This window comes from Equus asinus, chromosome 14 (assembly GCF_041296235.1).
Source record: "Equus asinus isolate D_3611 breed Donkey chromosome 14, EquAss-T2T_v2, whole genome shotgun sequence".
Taxonomy (NCBI): Eukaryota; Metazoa; Chordata; class Mammalia; order Perissodactyla; family Equidae; genus Equus; species Equus asinus.
The window spans coordinates 1,816,443-1,836,139 of NC_091803.1; the positions used below are offsets into that span (position 1 = coordinate 1,816,443).

Sequence of the window (19,697 nt, forward strand, 5' to 3'; positions counted from 1 at the left end):
GAAATGGCTTTGAAGAAACCAGCAGATTAAAAAAAAAAAAAAAAAAAGCATGGAAGTTTCTCAAGATAATACAATCTTTATGGTTTCACAAAGCTGCATCGAGTTCCTGGAAGAGAATAAAAGGGAATAAACGAACACACCACATCGCAGCTTGCTTTGGCAATTACCTTTATGGTCTCAGGAGCTTGGGGCATTACAGCAAGCAACGCATATTCGCGGCAAAAACCAAAGCACACCACCCCATGCATAATTCATACCAAATGTCTTCCTTAATTGCTCTGGGAACTCTGCGCTGCTTGAAGAATGGATGTGTTTCTAGATCATTCACCAGACAGATGGAAATTAATCCCCAGGCTGAAATTTCACTTTTCTACATCGCACTGGAAAGCCAAAATAACAACTGGAAACCTGTGTGCTGTGTTCTAGGAGCCGCAGTGGAAGCTGTTTCTCTGTAACGTGCTGACAGTCTGCAAGATGAGCACTGACATACAAGTGTGTGTGCGTGCATCTCTGCCTCAGCGTGTTCGTGTTTATCCTTCCTTCCGCGGTCTATCTTCTCTTCCTGTTACCTCTGCCTGTCTCTTCCTCATAACTTCCTCCTCACGAATCATGTTAGAGAGACTGTTATCATATATCATGGACACTGAATATACTTTGTCCTATCTTTTTGATTTTACAAAAACGGTCCCCACTTGTCCTGCCTGCTGCATGGCCGGGATCAGATCGAGCTCTGTCTCCCCAGCCGCAGTTCAGGAAAGAGCTCAGGCTACGTCAAAAGGGACCAGAAGAGGCGGAAGAAACCCTCAGGCCCTCACAGACCCCTTCCCTCTTCGATACTGTGTGGCCAAGAAGTACACCTCTGAAGACTCTTTCCTGCTGGCTTCAGGTTTCACAGTCTTCGTGTTCTGGAATTCCTCTGTCAGTCTCTTCTGTAACCGATGGCTTTGACTTCCAGCCCAGGTTTTACAAAGGAATGTTCCCCCAGGGCACAGGGTGTCTGGAGCCAAGTCTAGAAGGGACAAGCACAGGCTAATGAGCCTGTCGTGATCGAGGCCCCGGATCCCTGTGGCATTGGGTGCCATGTCGCTGAGAATTACATCTGCTCTCCCTCCAGGAAGCAGTTCTCGGATTCTCTGGAAGGTTCTTGGGTCAGTCACATCAGCAGGGCACAGAAAAGTCGCTCCTTCCAGGGGGAAGATGTGAAGAAGATCTACCCCAAGCACAAAGCCAACAGGAGCGCCAGGATCTAAGGAAGAAACAGTGAATGCATTATTTATTTACACCCTGAATCTCCCCACAAAAATACATGCACAAAATAATAGAATAGAAATTAAAAGTCAGGACCAAGGAAAAGAGCTACTGTGAAAATACGTAGACACAGGCCTTTTCCCACTTTCTATGCATTCTATAAAAACACATGGTGGGGAGCGGTGGTCCTTCACTCTGCATCTGAGGAAACTGAGGCCCAGAGAGAAAAGTGACTGTCCCAGAGTCACACGGAGCAAGGGGGAGACCTGGGGCCACGCCCGGGGACGTGACTCCACATCTGATTTCATTTCACTCCCTGAGGCTGGCTCTCCGTGAAACGCTTCTTACCTCTGAGTGGTCTTTGTGATAAACTAAAACAGAAAATGACACACTAGTAGATAAATTGCCTCTGGATTAAATCAACAAGTCCGTTCTGCAACTTAATCCAATTTCTCTCAATGTAGAAACTATCAGAAACAAACCCAGAGAAGGGGAAGATGGAGAGATGACAAATAAGGTACAAAAAGTGAAGCCCTGCCCAGATTTGAGTGATACCCATTGTGACGTAAAAGATGTCATTTTTTCACCTTACCTAAAACAAGACATGTGCCTGCATGACTGTGGTCCCCAGCGTCCCCCTCGCCATCCTCTCATGCTGCACCCACAAAGCACCCCTCACAAACCCTGGCGTCCCCTCTGTGTCGCTGCCCTACTCCAAGGAGGGCCTTTGCTCTGCTGATACCCACCAGGGTGGGTAAGTCCAGGGTAACGTCACAGATTTGCTAGCTCATCTGCTTAATAAAAAGGCCGTTGCAAGGCAGGGGGAATGTGTGTTTTCTTTCTCTCTAAAGCTTGGGAGTCCAGATATTTTGCAGCAGACCCCGTTTTTCAAAGGTGAAAACCCTCAATTTTCAGCCCTGAAAAGCGGGACATCTCGCATCTCATGTCACGCACTTGACTCCCTTTAACACCCACGTACCCCCACCTCAGGAATGTCCACTCAAGGCAAATGGCTTTGGTTGCATTTTTGCCACTTCTGGGAGGAAAAGAAACCACATCATGTCACCTGCGCCCTCCTTGCTTCTGCCACTTGTTCCTAGCAGTTCAGCTTGGCCGTCTCTCCGCTTCTCCGGAAGAGCTATTGGGGAGGAGGAGCCACTGAACCAGCTGTTAGCAAGTCTGTGGAGGGGCCCGGCGGTGGGGGAGGAGCTAAAGTTTGTGACACTTCATTCACTCGGTCGATCAACATTTAATGAGCTGGAAAATAATTTTGCCTGCTCAAGAGCCCCGTGAGGCATCCCACCCAGAGTAATGCAGCTGACGAATGAACCTGGGGAGCAGCATCCCCAGGGCTGTCCTTTCAGCAGCTCATTCAACGCCTCAGAACCTCAATTTTCTCATTAGGAAAATGGGCCCAAACGTTCCCACTGGAAGGTGTTTGGGGGAGATCTTTGTGAACTGTCACATGTCACACAAAGCCAGTGCATTCAGTACCCTCGGCAGGAAATATCAGTGCTAAGGATATTCACCACAGCATCCTGCGTGATAGCCGAAGGCCGGAAAGCACCTTGATGCCCAGACGAGGAGCCGACCTAACCACCAACAGGGCACCCGTTATCTGGAATACTATGCAGCCAGTTAACAGGACGACACAGTTTTCTAAATTGTGTGGGTTGGTTTATCTGTTTATTAGCCAGGGGGACTTTTTTTATATAGATGAGGCCCTCGGGTTGAGCCAGAGTGGAGAATCCAGAGCCCCCACCTCGTGGGCTAAGCAGCCCCAGCAGGACCTCTGAGAAATGCAGGGCTACCAGGACCAGGACCCAGAAACCTCTGGAGCTGATTCAGCTGTACTGTCATGGAAAGTGGCAATATATAAGTAAGAGAAAAAAATAGCTCCATCAAGGCTCTAAACCAGCAACAAGAGTTTGGTATAGTATCATTTCTGAAAAACAAAGCATATATATATATATATATATATATATGTAGCTATGTATGCAAAAACAAATTCTAGAAGGATGCACACCGACACATTTGCATATATTAGTGTGGTGTGATTTGAGGTGATTTTAATTTTCTTTATACCTTTTTACCTTTTCATTTTGAAAATGTCAGTGTCCTATCTTTACCATTATTACTACTAAACAACCAACTCAGAAGTATGTGCCTTCACCAAGTGGCCCGGTTGCCCCGTGTCCTCGGGCAGAGGGCAGCTGCCCTGCGTCTACAGACTCCCGGTGGTCAGGGGCCCTAAGAGCAGCAGGAGGCCCCACCTGTGCCTGCGGCGTTGACCCTCTGCACAGCCACCTGGCTCCACGCGCCTGGAGCCGCCCCACAGTCTAACACCCGGAGGCCAGGCTGCAGGATCTGGTGCCTCTCGTTCACCTCCAGAAGCTTGAAAGCACTTCGACACCGGTAACTCTCCACCTTCGCAGCCTTCACAAATGGGTCCTTCAAATGCCGTGTCAGCCACAGATGCTCAGCGCCGGTGCGACCCTTGTAGTGACCCCCGGCAGTGTGGAAGCCTTGACGCTGAAGGGAAGCACACAGCAGCTTCAAGGACCTGATGACAGGAAAAGGGAGCAAGCAGGTTGGCATCATAGAGACCCGCGGATCAGAGCTCGCTGGGGCCCTTGGTTCACGCTGCCCGCTTTTAGAGATGGGCACGGAGACCAGAGGCGATGTAACTTGACAAAGCCGCACAGCCAGAAAGCAGGGCTTTCTGTGGGCTGAACTGTGTCCCATCCCCCTCCCCGCAAAAGTCATATGCTGAAGTCCTAACCCCCAGTACCTCAAAATGTGATTGGTCTTTAATGAGGTAATTAAATTAAAATGAGGTCATATGGGTGGGCCCTATTCCAATAGGACTAGTATCCTTCTTAAGAGCATAGGCGGACACACAGACACAGGAAAGCCCAGCAAGAAGACGGCCATCAACAAGTCAAGGAGAGAGGCCTCAGAAGACACCAGCCCCGCTGACACCTGACTTCGGACTTCTAGCCTGCAGCACCGGGAGACGATACATTCCTGCCGGGCAAGCCGCCCGGGCTGGGGCGTCTGTTATGGTCTCTGGCGCTCTGTTAGGGCAGACCCGGCAAAGTAACACAGCTGGCATCTACCCTTCAGCCAAGAAGTGTTTCTTCTGTCCTCGTGTTTTCTTCAGAAGGAAAACTCAAACATCAGGGACGGTCACCTTGTTTGTGTCAACCAGAATATTCCCAGTAGTGGTTAACAGTACTGAAAAAATCAGTGAGAGTTATATTCTTCCTCTCCTGCTAGGAACAATCACCGGGCTCTGAGAGGCTATGCAAAACCCATGAGGCAGGTCTTACAGTGACTGCGTTCCATGACTTTAGCGGCTGGCACGGGCCCTACCTGCCACGTTTCTTACTAAAATTGAACTCAATCTGTGCGAACACTTCAAAGGCAATTTCCATTTCTCTTTGGAAAAGTTAGGTTTTGAACAGTTTATCAACTGCCGGGAGCTATCCATACCTCCCCCATTTAACTCTCAGAACAACCCCACAAAGTAAGTCCTATATGTATTTTTCTGATGGAAAAAAGGCTGGCATTATCCTCACGGCTCCAGGTCAAAGCCCCTTCAACACCAAAGCACGTGACAAGGTCTGGAGACTGACAACTCCGGAATCACTGCCTTCAAAAGACAGAAGGGGTCTGCAAGGAATAGGGCACAGGGTGGTCCTGGGCCCCAGAACTCATTCCAATGGCCCAGGACGCGGGGAGAGTGGAGGGACACACCCACCCCGGCCTGATCTGGGCAGGGCAGCCGACCTCCAGCCCCACCCCACCTCCTGGATGCAGTTTCAAGTTTCACTTCCACCTGCAGGGACCCTCTCACCTGCCCCTCCCCCTCTCCCCCCGCGGGACCCCTCCCCTGCCCCTCTCCTCCAGCCGTCTACAGCTCTCTGCCCGCCCGCCGCTCCCCGGGAGCCTTCGCCCACTGTGGCTTGGCGTTTGCAGTCCTCCTCGAGTCACCTGGCCGGGCTGACCGTGTCGGGCCGGGACGGAGGCGGGACCCGCGCCCCTGCGGACGGGGAAGAGTGGGGCGGGCCGCTGGCCACTCCCGCCTCCCGCACGCGGGCAGCAGGCGGCCCCGGAACGCCGCACGGGCGCCCAGTCCCCCGGCCCCGCTCACCCAGCCATCAGCGCCGACCTCTCCCGCCGCCGGAAGTGCCCGCCTCGCTTCCGGCCCGAGGCCACGCCCCCGGAAGCGGCGCGCCGGTTCGGACGGCGCGCGCCGAACGGAGCGGGCGGCCGGCCAGGTGAGCCCTGGAGCCGAGGAGCAGGGGGCGGGCCGGATGAGGGGGCAGCGAGGGAGCGGGGCCAAGAGAGCGGGGGGCCGGGCAGCGGGCTGGGGCTGCGGGGCAGGTGAGCAGAGGCCGCAGGGGACGGACCAAGGACTGGGGTGGGGGCCTGGGGAGCCGGGCCCCTGGGAGGGGCGGCCAGGGAACCCGCGTTTACAAGTCTGCTTGTCAGCAGCAATATCTGAGGATATTGTCTCTTTCAACCCTGGTGACGGCCTCAGTTTACAGACCACTGGACTCAAAGGCCACGTGGCTAACAAGTGGGGCTGCCCAGCCCCATTGCCAGCCTCCCAGCCCCTGACGTTAGATGGCCTTTCTGAGGACCCGTCTAACTGTAGTGCCAAGCCGCCTACTCTGGCTGCTTGTCTTAGCCTTAAGCAAATCTTAGTAGATAGAGTTGTTGGGTCTATTATATGGGATAATTTTTTAGAAAGAAGTTCATGGTCAGTGCTTAGTAAGTGATAGCTGACAACCCACGATCCATCTTTATCACCATCACCGTTGACTTAGGAAGCCAGGGCTTTGGGTGTGAGCAGGTCATCGTCAGGACAGAGTGTGTAGGCCGAAAGAAAGCCTCAGCATCAGAAACTCACTCCCCCACCACCAGGATTCAGCTGTCGGTGCCTGTTCTCAGATACCATAGCTTCCCAGGAGGATCCTGGTCCTGAATCCTGTGTCATTCTGATGCGGTCCCCAGAGCAGGAGACTTATGTGCAGTGGGCCCCAGGCCAGGATAGGGATAGAGCCACAGAGACCTTGGTCCTGGTTCTCCAGCAGCAACCCAGATGTCACCCTCAGGGTCTTGCTCTGGACCATGCACACCCATTCGAGCAAGAGGGGCCCTTGTGGATCCAGTGCCCTCTCTGAGTGCCAGGTCCCAGAGCAGCAATGGTTGTGAGCAGAGCATGAACTCCTGGCACAGGATGGAGGACCAGCCAGGCCTGGCTGGGTGGACTCTCCACTGTCGGGAGCATTTCTTGGGAATCTGGAGATCTCCTACTGCAGAGAGGAAGAAGCCAGATCCCAGGAGGCCAGAAGAAGGCCCCATTAACGACAAGGCCAGGCCAAAAGCCTGGTTCCACAACCGCTGGATAAACTGCATGGTTATCCTGGTGCCAGCTGGGCACAGAGGCTGGACTGCCCTGCCACTGCTGCAGAACAGCCCTGTGCCAAGGAGTGGGGAAAGGGAGCTGTGGCCGTCGCCTGACCTCCTGCATCAGCCCTGAGGACTGAAGGGCCTGGGCACTGATCCCACTGGGTTCCAAGGGCCAGGCCTCTTTTTTACCCCAGAAGATCATTTGTTCAGTGGCAGGCTTCCACCTGCATCAGGCAAGCCACACATGGCAGAGCCAGGAAATGACCACCAAGCTTCCCCTCCCTGCCTTCCGATGCATGTTTCCACTCCCGCTGGCCCCCGGCCACGGCAGTACACATGCTGCCATCCACGCCCGTCAAGCTGACCCAGCCCTCTTGCCTTCCTCACAGAACCCAAGGGGACCATGGGCATCTCCAGGCTCTACACCCTGGTCCTGGTGCTGGAGCCTCAGCGAGTTCTCCTGGGCATGAAGAAAAGAGGCTTCGGGGTCGGCCGGTGGAACGGCTTCGGGGGCAAAGTTCAAGAAGGAGAGACCATCGAGGACGGAGCCAAAAGGTGAGGGAGGGGTAGGCCTGACCCCAGAACCAGCTTCTGCAGGCGGTAAGGATTCCAGCCGTAGAGCCAGACTACTGATGTCACCACTTAGAGCCATGTGACCTGAGGCAGGTACTTAGCCCTTGAGCCTCAGTTTCTTCATCTGCAAAATGGGAATAATAGCAGGAGCTGCTGCTTAGGATTGTTGTGGAGATTAAATGAGAAAATGAATATAAAGGACTAGGAAGAGTGCCTGGCACGTGCTAAGTGCTGAGTACACGTGAGCTGTTGCACTGCAGGTGAGGACGGATCTGGGAAGCTGCTGTGCACGTGGCTTCCTCTTTCTAGCTCAGAGCCCGGTCGGTCACTTGGTCTCTTCGTTTGTTCAGGGGAGCTGATGGTGAGCGTTTCTATCAGAAACCTTTTGCACACACAGTCTCAGTTAATCCTCAACACAACCAGCGTCACATGGGAAGGTACCGAAACCCAGAGAGGTTGAGCAGTGTGCCCAAGATCACACAGCCCTCCAGACTTCAACCTTCTTTGCCCCTCTTCACAGGCTTGTGTGGATAAAATGAGAGTGTGTATGTAAACATCACAAAGCTACACAAACCTCAGCTCCTGTTGATCTTGTTCTTACTCTGAAAAAGGTTGGCAACCTGAAGGCCACCTTCCCCCGAGAGGGGAACAAACCCCCAAATGCATACTACCGAGGTTTCTGGAAAGGACGGAAGCTGCCAATGCTGCAGCCCAGCGGCTTTCAACTTATGGGGTTTTTTAAATTTAAATCACAACCCACAGTAAGAAATGTTTATACTTTGATCTAGCAGTGCTCTTACTACATGAAAGCATGCTCCAATGCAATTTTTTTTTTAAAGATTGGCACCTGGGCTAACAACTGTTGCCAATCTTCTTTTTTTCCCCAAAGATTGGCACGTGGGCTAACAACTGTTGCCAATCTTTTTTTTTTTTCTGCTTTATCTCCCGAAACCCCCCCCACCCCACCCCACCCCACCCCACCCCCAGCACATGGTTGTATATCTTAGTTGCAGGTCCTTCTAGTTGTGGGATGTGGGATGTGGGACGCCGCTTCAACGTGGCCTGACGAGCGGTGCCATGTCTGCGCCCAGGATCCGAACCCTGGGCCGCCGCAGCAGGGCGCGCGAACTCAACCACTCAGCCACGGAGCCGGCCCCTACAATTTTTTTAATTGCTCATCATGGTCCACTAAGTCGACCTCAGGGTGCAAGACTGGGTCACAGCCCCCCCATTTAAAAAGCCCTGCAGGTGGTATTCCTGTGTGCACCTGCCCTCCTAGGCCTGGGTCCCGGGGCTGCTGCCACACGGAGGCGTCTGCTCGTTCATTTTGGCAGGTGCACTGAGAGGACACGGCTGGGCGGAGACCTAGTCTGACGAGACTCAGCGCTGGGGTGGGCAGGGTGCAGAAGAAACAGCAGGGAAAACGGACAGAAACAAGGGGGCGCCAGAGGTCTGCTCTGCCACTGTCTGAAGGTCTGTGTTCTCCCAAGAACATTCATCCAGTCACTGATTTAGCAGCACCCACCGCCTAAGCACTGCTCAGTGTCGGGACACAGAGACGCGAGTCCCAGCCCCTGCCGGGCCCCCACCTGCTCTGGCTGTGGGGCTCGGGGGCTGTGTGTAGAGAGCGGGTCTAGTGGACAGCCCGTGGTCTGGGGCATCCAGCATAGAGACGGAGGGCAGACAACTGGGCACGAGGGAGAACTCCCGAAGGACCTGAGTTTGGTCGGAGGACCAGGTGGAAGGTGGGATCCCGGTACTCACAGGAGCGCAGAGGGGTGTGGTGTGGCCAGAGGGCAGCCGGGGGAGGCAGGGTGGGCTGAGGGCGAGGCACGAGGAGCCCCCAGTGGCTTCACGTCAGCTGTGCTGCTGACAAGCAGACTTGAGACCCCCGAGGCAGCCCTGATGACAGTTCCTTATGAACTGTCTCACGATATAAGGAGCTTTCCTTCCCGCCCTCTCAATATGCTTCATTTCTTCAACGCGACACAGACTAAGAAACCATGACTCTGACCCTCGGTGCTGAGTAGGACAGTGGCCTTCCCTCAGACGGGGTCTGAGCCGGGGGAGGAACCTGCAGGACAGAGCAGGAGGCAGGTCATGTCTATCCCAAGGCTCCCTGCACTGCTGCGTCCAGATTACCCCTCTCACCTGCACAGGTGGGAGCGTCCTGCCTGGTCTCCTGCCCCTCCCTTCCCTCCCGGGTCCATTCTCCACCTGACCGCCTGCGGGCTGACCTTCCTGCAACCACGTCTGGGTCTCTCTGTCTCTCTCACTCTCTCACACTTTAAACCCTTTCCTAGCTCCCATCGCACTTAGTCCAATGTCCTGTGTCATCCACTGAGCCCCCCACGGTCTGGCCTCGCCCCTCCTTCCCATCCCCGCCCCTCTCCCCACACTCTTTCTGCCCCTCGGTCACCCCACTTTTCCTGGCTCCTCGCCTGGCTGACCCTGTAAGAAGGTGCCCCCCACCCAGCTATTCCCAATAAATCTCGTCCTGCGTTGCTGTGTATCCATTTCCTCCACAGCACTCTGACCCCTTCTAATCGTATTTAATTATTCCCTTCCCATCTGTTTTGCCCCAGAAGCGCTCCGTGAGACCAGGACTGAAGACATTTTATACGTCAAGTTGGTGTTGAAATAGCGCATGCATATAGGAACGTGCACAAATCTTCATCAGGGAATTTTTAGGACACAGGTCCGTCTGTATGACCAGCCCGTGGCTCAAGAGATGGAAATGGGTGGGGACCTGCCCTCCAAAGGTCACCCTACACCCTGATTTCTGTCCCAGTTGATCATTTGGGCCTCTTCAAAATAGCACATAAGTGGAATCCTGTGGGATGACCCTTTGCGTCTGGCTTTTTCCCAGCATTACGCCTCCAGGAAGCAGCAGTCCATTAGTCCTCACTGCTGTCTAGTATTCCGGTTGTGAATACGCTGCAGCCTGTCCTTTCCATGGACAGCATTTGGGTCGTTTCTGGTTTGGAGCTGCGAGCGGTTCTGCTGACAGCCCTGTACGGTCTTTGGAGCCCGTGTGAACTCCTTGCTGCTGGGTATTTCCCCGGGAGGAGCATTAGAGGTGCTCGGCCTTAGTAGATGCTGCCCGACAGTTTTCCGAAGTAGCTGTGCCAAGCTGAGCTCCCACCAGAGGTGTGGGTCCTGCTTCCTCCAAATCCTCGGCAACCCTTGGTATTTTCTGCCTTTGTCATTAGCCACTCTGGTCAGTGTGATGACACCTCAGTGAGGGTTTCATCCATTCGCCCTGCTGACTGCTGAAGTTGCACACCTGCTCAGCGTCTGTGGCCACTCGGATATCCTTTTTTGTGACGTGTCTGCTCAAGTCTTTTGCACAGTTTTGTAATCGGGTTGCCTGTCTTTTTCATATCGATTTGTAGTTCCCTGTACCTTTCACTCTGTCCTCTCTGATTTTCTGCCTGGTGCATCTGTCCAGTTCTGGGTGTCGAGGTCTCCGACAATGACAGTGGGTTCGTCTGTCTCTCCTTGCAGTTCTGGTCGTTTCTGCCTCACAGGGTTTGGTGCTCTGTTGTCAGGCACATACAGGTTAAGGATTGTTGTGTCTTCTTGGAAAACTGACCCCTTTATCGTGATGTGATGCTCTCTTAATCCTTGGTAACTTTTGTTGTTTTGTAGTCAGTTCTGTCTGAGATTAACATAGCTGCTCCTGCTTTCTTTTGATTAGTGTCAGCATGGTGTATCTTCCTCCATCCATTTATTATTAATCCACAGGTGTCTATTTAAAGTGGGTTTCTTGTAGAAAACATAAAGTTGGGTCTGTTTTGTTTTATTTTTTTGCTGAGGAAGATGTGCCCTGAGCCAACATCTGCTGCCAATCTTGCTCTTTTTGTGTGTGAGCCACCACCACATCATGGCCGCTGACAGACGAGTGGTGTAGGTCCATGCCCGGGAACCGAACCCAGACTGCCAAAGGAGAGCATGCTGAACTTCACCGCCAGACCACCAGGGCTGGCCCTGTTTTTTCATCCTCTCTGATGAGCTCTGTGTTTTAATTGGTGCATTTAGATCCTTGATGTTCACAGGGATTAATGACATAGCTGGTTAGTACCCACCATATCCATTACTGTTTCCCATTTGTTGCCCTTCTTCTTTGTTCCTATTTTTGTCTTCCACAATTTTTCTGCCTTCTATGGTTTTCATTAAGCTCTTTTTTTTTCCTCTCTTTTTTGCTGAGGAAGATTTGCCCTGAGCTAACATCCATTGCCAATGTTCCTCTTTTTGCTGAGGAAGATTGTCCCTGAGCTGACATCTGTGCCAGTCTTCCTGTATTTTGTATGTGGGACGCCACCACAGCGTGGCCACCGACAAGTGGTATAGGTCTGCACTTGGGCACTGAACCCAGGCCACCGAAGTGGAGCGGCCGAACTTAACCACTAGGCCACCGGGCCAGCCCTTTGATTGAGCATTTTATGTGATGCCATTTTCTCTCCTTTCTTAACATATAAGTTTTCCTTTTTCACTTTTTTTAGTGGTTGCCCTAGAGTTTGCAATATCCATTTACAGCTGATCCAAATCCGGTTTCAAATAACACTTCACGGTAGTGTGAGTACCTCATAATAACAAAATCGTCCTGATTCTCCCTCTCGCCACTTGTGTCATTGCTGTCACTCATCTCACTTACCCTCAGTGCCCACGAGCATTTATATGTGAGGCACAGACATAAGCGCCCATAATTGAACACATTGTTGCTATGAGTATTTTGAATAAACTGTTATCTGTTGGATAAATTAAGAATAAGAAAAAAGCTTTATGTCATCTTCACTTGTTCCATCTCGGATGCCCTTCCTTTCTTTATGCAGATCCAAGTTTCTGACCTATATGTTTTCCTTCTCTCTAAAGAATGTCTTTAACATTTCTTGCAGGGCAGGTCTACCGGCAACAAATTCCCTTGACTTCTGTTTGTCTGAGAAAGTCTTTATTTCTCCTTCCCTCTTGCAGGATAATTTCACAGCGTACAGAATTCTAGTTGGTAGTTTTTCTCTCTCGACTCTTGCCATATTTCACTCTACCCTCTTCTTGCTCGCGTGGTTTCCGAGGAGAAGCTGGACACGGTGCTTTGTTCTCCTGTAGGCAACGTGTTCCTTCCTCTGGCTTCTTTCTGGATTTTTTCGTTATCTTTGATTTTCCGTAGTTTGAAGATAATACGCCTGGGTGTGGGTGTTTGGGTGTTTATCCCACGTGGTGTTCTGTGAGCTTCCTGGATCTGTGGTTTGGAGTCTGACATTAATTTGGGGGAAATTCTCAGTTGTTACTGAGTCTCATGTTTCTTCTGTTTCTCTCTCTTCTTCTGGAATTCCCATTAAACACATGTTGTGCCTTTTGTAGTTTCCCACAGTCCTTTGCATTCTCTTCTGCATTTTTTCGGTCTCTGTTCTCTCTGCTTTCCCGTTTTCAGGCATTCTGTTGGCACGTCCTCCAGCTCAGAGACTCTTTCCTCGGCCGTGTCCAGTCTGCTCATGAGCCCGTCAAAGGCATTCTTTGTTTCTGTGACATTCTTCATCTCCTGCATTTCTTTTTGGGTCTTTCTTAGGATTCCCCTCTCCCTGCTCACACTGACCGTCTCTTCTTGCATGCGGTCTACTTTCCCATTAGAGCCCTGAGCATATTCATCATAGTTGTTTAAATTCCCGGTCTGGTAATTCCACGTCCCTGCCATGCCGGGTGCTTGTTCTCTCTCTTCAAACGGTGTTTTTTTGCCTTTTGGTGTGCCTTGTAATTTGTTCTTCACAGCCAGACACGATGCACCGGGCACGAGGAACTGCCATCAACAGGCCTGTCGTGCTGTGGGGGCGAGTGTGGGGGAAGGAAGCGTTTATAGTCCTGTGATCCGGTCTCGGGGTTTCCGTGGCCTGTGCCTCTGGACCGTGACCTTCACAAGAGTGTCTTAGGTTCCTCCTCCCCACACGCCCCCATTAGGTGGGACAGGGTCGCTACAGCTAGCTGGACCTGGGTATTTCCCATCTGGCAGGTCACTTAGGCTCTGGCTCACTAGTTGCCCCTGGGGCCCCTCGTGATGAACAGAGGGCTCTGGGGGATTTCTAAGTGGTTCCTTCCCCTCCCCCTGCAGGAAGCATGGGGGGATTTTTCTCCATATTTACTGTGGGAACCTGGTCGAGCTCCTGGAAATGAATCTCACGATATTGTGGCCCCCGTGCCCCCAGTGAGTGAGGCCCCCTGGAGTGTGTAACTCTCAGACGGGGCCACGCTGAGCCTGCAGTGACTCCTCAGTTACCGTTCAGCTTTCCTGCCCCGGCAGTGGCTTCCACTCACGAGTCTGCGCCGGGCAGCCGGGACTCTGCATGCGCCCGTCTCTCTAATTGTGGGGGCAGGAGTCTGCATCCCCTCTCGTAGACCCAAGAAGAGTCCTTGACTGTTTGGTCACTTCAGCTTTTTACTTGCTGTAGGATGGAGGGGTGACTTCCAAGCTCCTTACCTGCGGAAGCAGAACCCAGAAGTCTCCTTATACGTTTTAGACTTGAGTTGTCAAACATACGTACTGCAAATATCTTCTCTGGGGCTTGTCTTTTGACTCTTAATGATATTTCAATAAACACAAGTTTATCATTTGATGTAATCCCACATACAACTTTTTCCTTTATGGTTACCATTTTCCACATCCTTTAAAAACTCTTTGCCTATCCCAAACTTAAGAAGATAGTCTCCTGCTTTTTTCTAAAACTTTTAGAAGTGTTAGATCTTTAATCCATCTGGCACTGAGTTTTGTGTATGATGTATGGCAGAAGTTCAAGATTCCTATTTGTCCATATAGATATGCAGCTGACACGGCATCATTTATTGGAAAGACCATGTTCCCCCACTGTGCTGTAGTATCACCACTGTCATAAACACAAGACATGTGTCACGTAGAACCGTAATGTCGGTTTCGTTCTCCAGCGCCCGCACAGGGCAGGCCTGCCTTCTGTAGGCATGACGTGGCTGGATGGATACGTGGATAAATGAATCGGCTCGGCAGAACTGACTGACACTGCGCTGGCCCTGGGAGTCTGCCCTCTAGATGCCCGGTGGACAGCCAGAGGCCGGTGGAGCAGCAGCCCTGTGCCCACAACATTGTGCCTCTGTCCTGACCTCACCCAGGTCACGGAACCATCGTCAAATCGGTGACTTCCTCTCGTCGTTCAGCCTTACTCCCAGCTTTGCTATGAAGGTCTCAGTAGCCTCTTAGACGCTCACAGTTCTTTGCGCTTCGGAGGCCTCGTCCAGCAGGCAGGGCCATGGAGGGCGCTTCCTCCTGACTGCCGTGAGCTCCTGGGCGAGGCCGGGTGCCCACAAGGGTGTACCCTGCCCCTGCCAGCAGCACACTCCCCCTGGAGAACATCCTCCCCGTGGCCACATGGCATAGGTTGCCACGCTCAGGAGCCAAGAGCAGAGGGCCAGCTCTGCATGAAGGCAAGGACAGGCCTTACTGGGACTGGGAAGTCCAGCCCCCCTGGCCATGCTGACTGCCTGATTTAGACCGGTCAGCCTCGGTGACCACGTGGCACCACGCTGCCTCCCAGGGCCTTCAGCCAGCTCCAAGGAGCTCTCCAGGACCCCCGTCTCCTCCTCCCAGGAGCCCAGAGTGTCAAGTGTGTAGGACGGAGCCAAGGGTCAGGACACCCTCTGACAAAGACTGTTGTGCCCCTGCCCCAGGGAGTGAGAAGGGCAGGCCCAGTGGCACATTCTGATACACGTGAGGAGCTAGCTGAGATGGGTCCCAGGACCCAGAGACTCCAGCAGCAAAAAGGGCCTCACTCGCCTTGAGGACAACTCGGCATCGGCCCCAGCTAGGGCTGCCCCGGCTTCCTCACGTGCACACACACGGAGCCGCTCCCCGGGCCCCAGGCCCTGGCTGCCCCAGCCTCTGACGTGCACGTGGGTCGCGGTGGCGCTGGGTGTGCGTCTGGTGCACACTTTATCCACTGCACTGCCCTTCTGCACATTCGGGTCCCAAAGTGGGCCCCAGATCCAGAGCCAGGATAACACACCCTCCTCGCTCACCTGCAGGTGCAGGGCAGCTGTGTGCGGGTGGGTCTCCCCTCCTCTGCCCGATGCCCCTGCGGGGGGAGCCATCTGAGCATCAAGGATGATGCATTCTTCGGGGGGGGGTTCCAGGAACTTGGGGACCTCGGGTCCCTCAGAGAGTCAGGTTTGGGCTTTGAGTGTGTGGCATGTGCTCATTGTTCTGGCCAGTATCCCTGACGGTCCCCAAAGCAGTGAGGATGCAGAGCGCTGTGTTCAGAGAACCCTGGAAGGCAGTGCAGGAGAGGATAACTGAGGTGCATCCCGAGCCATGCCACAGGCCCCTCGCACCCGCCGCCCACGCCCCCATGGCACTTGGCTGCTCGGAGTTTGTGCAACTTGTTACTCATCCCGTTCTCCATCTGCCGTCTGGGAAATGAGCATCACAGAGATGCAGTCAGACACGTTAGCAAAACTGTAACAGTGTCATCTCCGCTGTCTCATTAGCCCAGCCCGTGAAATGGAGATTCAGCTCTGACACGCGGGAGATGCTGATATCTCACACGCTGCCGTGTGCTCGGGGAGAGGAACCAAAATTAGAACATTAAATCGGGAGGTGCAGTTTTTAAAATGAGACCCACCAGCCACTGCCAGAGCCCAGGTGAGGCCCCGCTAGGCTCTTCTGTTACATTTAAGTGGGGAGCCATTGGCACCCCCTGAGTGAAAACACACATTTGTTTTCTAGGTCAAGTCTAATTTTAATTAACCATCTCAACAAGTAAATCCCAGCTTTCAAAACATCACTGCGGGGGGCTGGCCGGTGGCACAGTGGTTAAGTGCACACGTTCCACTTCAATGGCCCGGGGTTCACCACTCCGGATCCTGGGTGTGGACCTACGTACCACTTGTCAAGCCATGCTGTGGCGGGCATCCCACATATAAAGTAGAGGAAGATGGGCACAGAGTTAGCTCAGGGCCAGTCTTCCTCAGTAAAAAAGGGAGGATTGGTGGCAGATGTTAGCTCAGGGCTAATCTTCCTCAAAAGAAAAAAACAACTCACCCGGGCCTGCATCTGAAATGGCAGCAGGTGGCCGCGGCTCCTGTCCAGGCCTCACAGGGAGCCAGTCAGCCCCAGGCTGAGGACAGCATCTGTTTAAACGTCGCCCTTCCAGCCGGGGTGTGCGTGAACGAACACGCTGGTTTCCCCAAGCCCTGGGCCCAGGCACAGGAAGTAACGATGCGCTGTGTCCTCACTTCACCTGGAAATCAAAGCTAAAAACTTTACACCTGCAACTATAAGTAATCAGACGTAATTAGAACATTCTTGTAGACGGAGAAGTAAAGACGGGGCGGGGGGAGGTGTGAATCTCTACAGGGAGCAGCAGACCCTGAGCTTCGCGGCTGCAGCAACTCTGGGGGTCCCCAGAGTCCCGAGCACAGCACAGCTTCCAGAAAGCATTTGCTGAGTGACTGAACAAGGGTGGAGTGAGAGCCCACGCTGAGCTGTCAGCCAGGGTGAGAAGTCAGTGGTGCGGGGCATGTACAGAGATGCTCGTCACGGGGGATCAACACGAGCACGTTGACAGTTTTTATTCTCTAATGCACGACGGTTGAGAAGCTGGTTGAATTCCTTGTGTAGGATGTTGCCCCACTGTTGCATGAAAAGTGAAGGTACAGTGTGTGATGTGCTTGCAATTTTTTTTTTTTGAGGAAGATTAGCCCTGAGCTAACATCTGCCGCCAATCCTCTTCTCTTTTTTTGCTGAAGAAGACTGGCCCTGAGCTAACATCCATGCCCATCTTCCTCTACTTTATATGTAGGACGCCTGCCACAGCATGGCTTGACAAGCGGTGCCATGTCCACACCCGGGATCCGAACCGGCAAACCCCGGGCCGCCAAAGTAGAATGTGCGAACTTAATTGCTGTGCCACTGGGCTGGCCGCTTGCAATTTTTAAAGGGATGTACAAAGGAGAAAGAGCCAAAGGAAGAACACTGAGATGGAGACAAGGGCTCTTTCTGAGTGAGGAGTCCCCGGGCACCTCCTGGATTGTCTGCAGGAAACGTCTGTAAATAGGCGACAGCATTAGAATGTTCTGGGGGCATCGTGGTTCTGCTTGTGGTGAGGAAGGACGATTCTTTGGGCAGGAAGGTTTCCGTTCAGGGCCTGGGCCCTGCCGCAGACGTGCTGGGAGAGAGCAGGAGCTGAGGACGGGCTGGGGGTTCCCAGCTCCACCACCGGCCTCCCATGAGGCCCCCAAGCAGCTGAGCCGGGCCAGGCCTGGGCTGCCACGTGCTACAGAGGGCGCTGAACTAGGAAGAACCAGCGCTCGTCACAATCTTCACCCCTCCCTAGAACCTCTGAACAAAATCGGAGTGTTTACAAAGGTCCCAGGCGACTCCACAGTTCCGCCAGGCTGGGAGCTCGCCGTGCATTCCACGAGACGCTCCGGGTTTCCCGCCCGCGCATCCCACTCGCGGCTCCCTGGGCCCCTTCGACGCACGTGCACAGATGCTCTGCTCCTCCATCCTCCCACTGCCATTCTCGAGTTCTGCGTGGACGCGGGCACCTTGCTTTAACTGCCGCTTTCTTTCCATCCTTCTCCCGGCCCGCAGGGAGCTGCAGGAGGAGAGCGGTCTGACCGTGGACGCACTGCACAAGGTGGGCCAGATCGTGTTTGAGTTCGCGGGTGACCCTGAGCTCATGGACGTGCACATCTTCCGCACAGACAGCGTCCGGGGGACACCCGTGGAGAGTGACGGTGAGTCTCAGGGCCCGTCCCTTCACAGCAGGCGAGGGGACAGCCAGGAGAGGAGCCGGCCCCGGCAGCCTGCTCCCCACCCTGCATTGCCAAGAGGCAGGTGCTGCAACGCACAGCACCAACGGAGCCTTCTTCCGGGCGCGTAAAAAGAGAGACACGGTCGCGAGGATTAAATCCAAAGTGTGTCGAGCTCCTCACACAGCCTTGCTCGGTTCGTGCCTTGCCGGGGGTCCAGTTAAATCTGGGTTGGACGTTGGGGCCCTCCCTTCTCTCCCGCTACAGAAATGCGCCCTCAGTGGTTCCAGCTGGACCAGATCCCCTTCGAGGACATGTGGCCTGATGACAGATACTGGTTTCCCCTGCTGCTTCAGAAGAAGAAATTCCATGGGTACTTCAAGTTCCGGGGTCACAACACCATCCTGGAGCACACGCTGCGCGAGGTGGACACAGCGTAGGGGCGGAACCGCGGCCGCCCCTCCGGGCCCAGAGAACAGCTGCTCGGCAGCCGCACTGTCCCGGGCCCCGGCCCCCGGCCCCGAGCCAGGGTGGAGGTATTCTATTTGGAACATGGCTGGCTGGGAAGGGAAATAAATGTCTTTTACCTTTTCAACATTCTTCACCCAGCCCCACCACAGCCGGCCCAGTCCTGGCCTCAGGAAGCCACCAGACGTGCTGGCCTGTGCCCCGCGCCACAAGACACAGATGGGAGAGGAGACAGGCCTTGGGGTGAGGGGACAGCTGGTGGGAGAGGGCGGGCAGTGATTTCCTCAGTGCCACAGGCTCCTGTTGGGACCACAGGGTGGGGCTAGGTGTGTCCTCTCTCACCACCCCCCTTAAAGGGGAAACTGAGGCACGGTCGGGGCCCAGAGCTGACACCCAGACCTAATGTGTCATAGGCTAGTCACCCTCCCTTAGCCCAAGAGCACGGGGCCCTTCTTGTCCCAATTTGTCACCACCAGGAAGGAGGAGTCACCACTCACAGAAAACTCACAACGTCACCCAGCTCTTATAAATACGTTTAATAATAGCTGTTCGTGTAAGTTTATTGATGAGAATCTCGGAATGCAGATCATTTGTAAACAACTCCAGTTTACCGGGTGTGGTAGCAGTTGACACCTGCAGCCTCGTAAAGTGCTTCATACGTACAACCGCCCCGCGCCAAGCAAAAGGCAGGCCTCGGACACAGAACCGCTCCGACCGCAGTCAGGCCAGAGGCCCCCTCGGCCCCTGACACCTCCCAGCTCACGTCTCCCCTTCCTACTCAGCGTCTGCGGCCGATGACTAGACCGTGTCCGTAGTTAGCACCGAACAAGCGGGTCGGGCTGGAAGGACCTGATCCAGAGGCACTCTCCCAGGGGCCAGGCTGAGGCTCCAGCCTTCCATGCAGAACAGGGATTTCTCGGAATCACAGGAACGGCTCCCACGGGGATAATGTAACCAGGTGGCCTTTCGCCAGCTCTGGTGGTACGCGGGCTCTCCCGGGCAGCAAGGACAGCTCCGGCAGCAGGAAGGGCGCAGAGGCGCAGGGACACCCTGACCTTGGTGTGGCCCCTCCTCGCCCTCCCCAGGACAGAGCTGAGCACAAAGTGCTGGGCCCCCAACCAGGGAATCCACCGCAGCCCAGGCTCGGGCCGAGGGAAGCTCTGTGCAAAGGCGGCCTCTGCTGTCCCCAGCCGCTTGGCACAGGGGACTGAGCTTCC

General features: G+C 54.0%; 2 protein-coding genes across 3 annotated transcripts; one reads left to right on the plus strand and one right to left on the minus strand.

Annotated features, from left to right (window-relative positions):
- Positions 1 to 151: 151 nt before the first annotated feature.
- On the minus strand, positions 152 to 5,463 carry MRM2 (mitochondrial rRNA methyltransferase 2). Its single transcript, XM_014846675.3, has 3 exons — positions 5,405 to 5,463; positions 3,522 to 3,811; positions 152 to 1,246 (listed from the first exon to the last, which is right to left on the minus strand). Exons 1-3 carry the CDS (start codon positions 5,410 to 5,412, stop codon positions 804 to 806), a joined length of 741 nt encoding a protein of 246 aa, XP_014702161.1. The 5' UTR covers positions 5,413 to 5,463; the 3' UTR covers positions 152 to 803.
- NUDT1 (nudix hydrolase 1) lies at positions 5,271 to 19,024 on the plus strand. Of its 2 annotated transcripts, none has more exons than XM_014846676.3 (4): positions 5,271 to 5,531; positions 7,059 to 7,224; positions 17,852 to 17,997; positions 18,280 to 19,024. In XM_014846676.3, the coding sequence occupies exons 2-4, from the start codon at positions 7,073 to 7,075 to the stop codon at positions 18,450 to 18,452; spliced, it is 471 nt and encodes a 156-aa protein (XP_014702162.2). In that variant the 5' UTR covers positions 5,271 to 5,531; positions 7,059 to 7,072; the 3' UTR covers positions 18,453 to 19,024. The 2 variants fall into 2 exon arrangements, with proteins under 2 accessions (XP_014702162.2, XP_070340191.1); XM_070484090.1 differs by lacking the exon at positions 5,271 to 5,531 and adding an exon at positions 5,575 to 5,637.
- Positions 19,025 to 19,697: the final 673 nt, after the last annotated feature.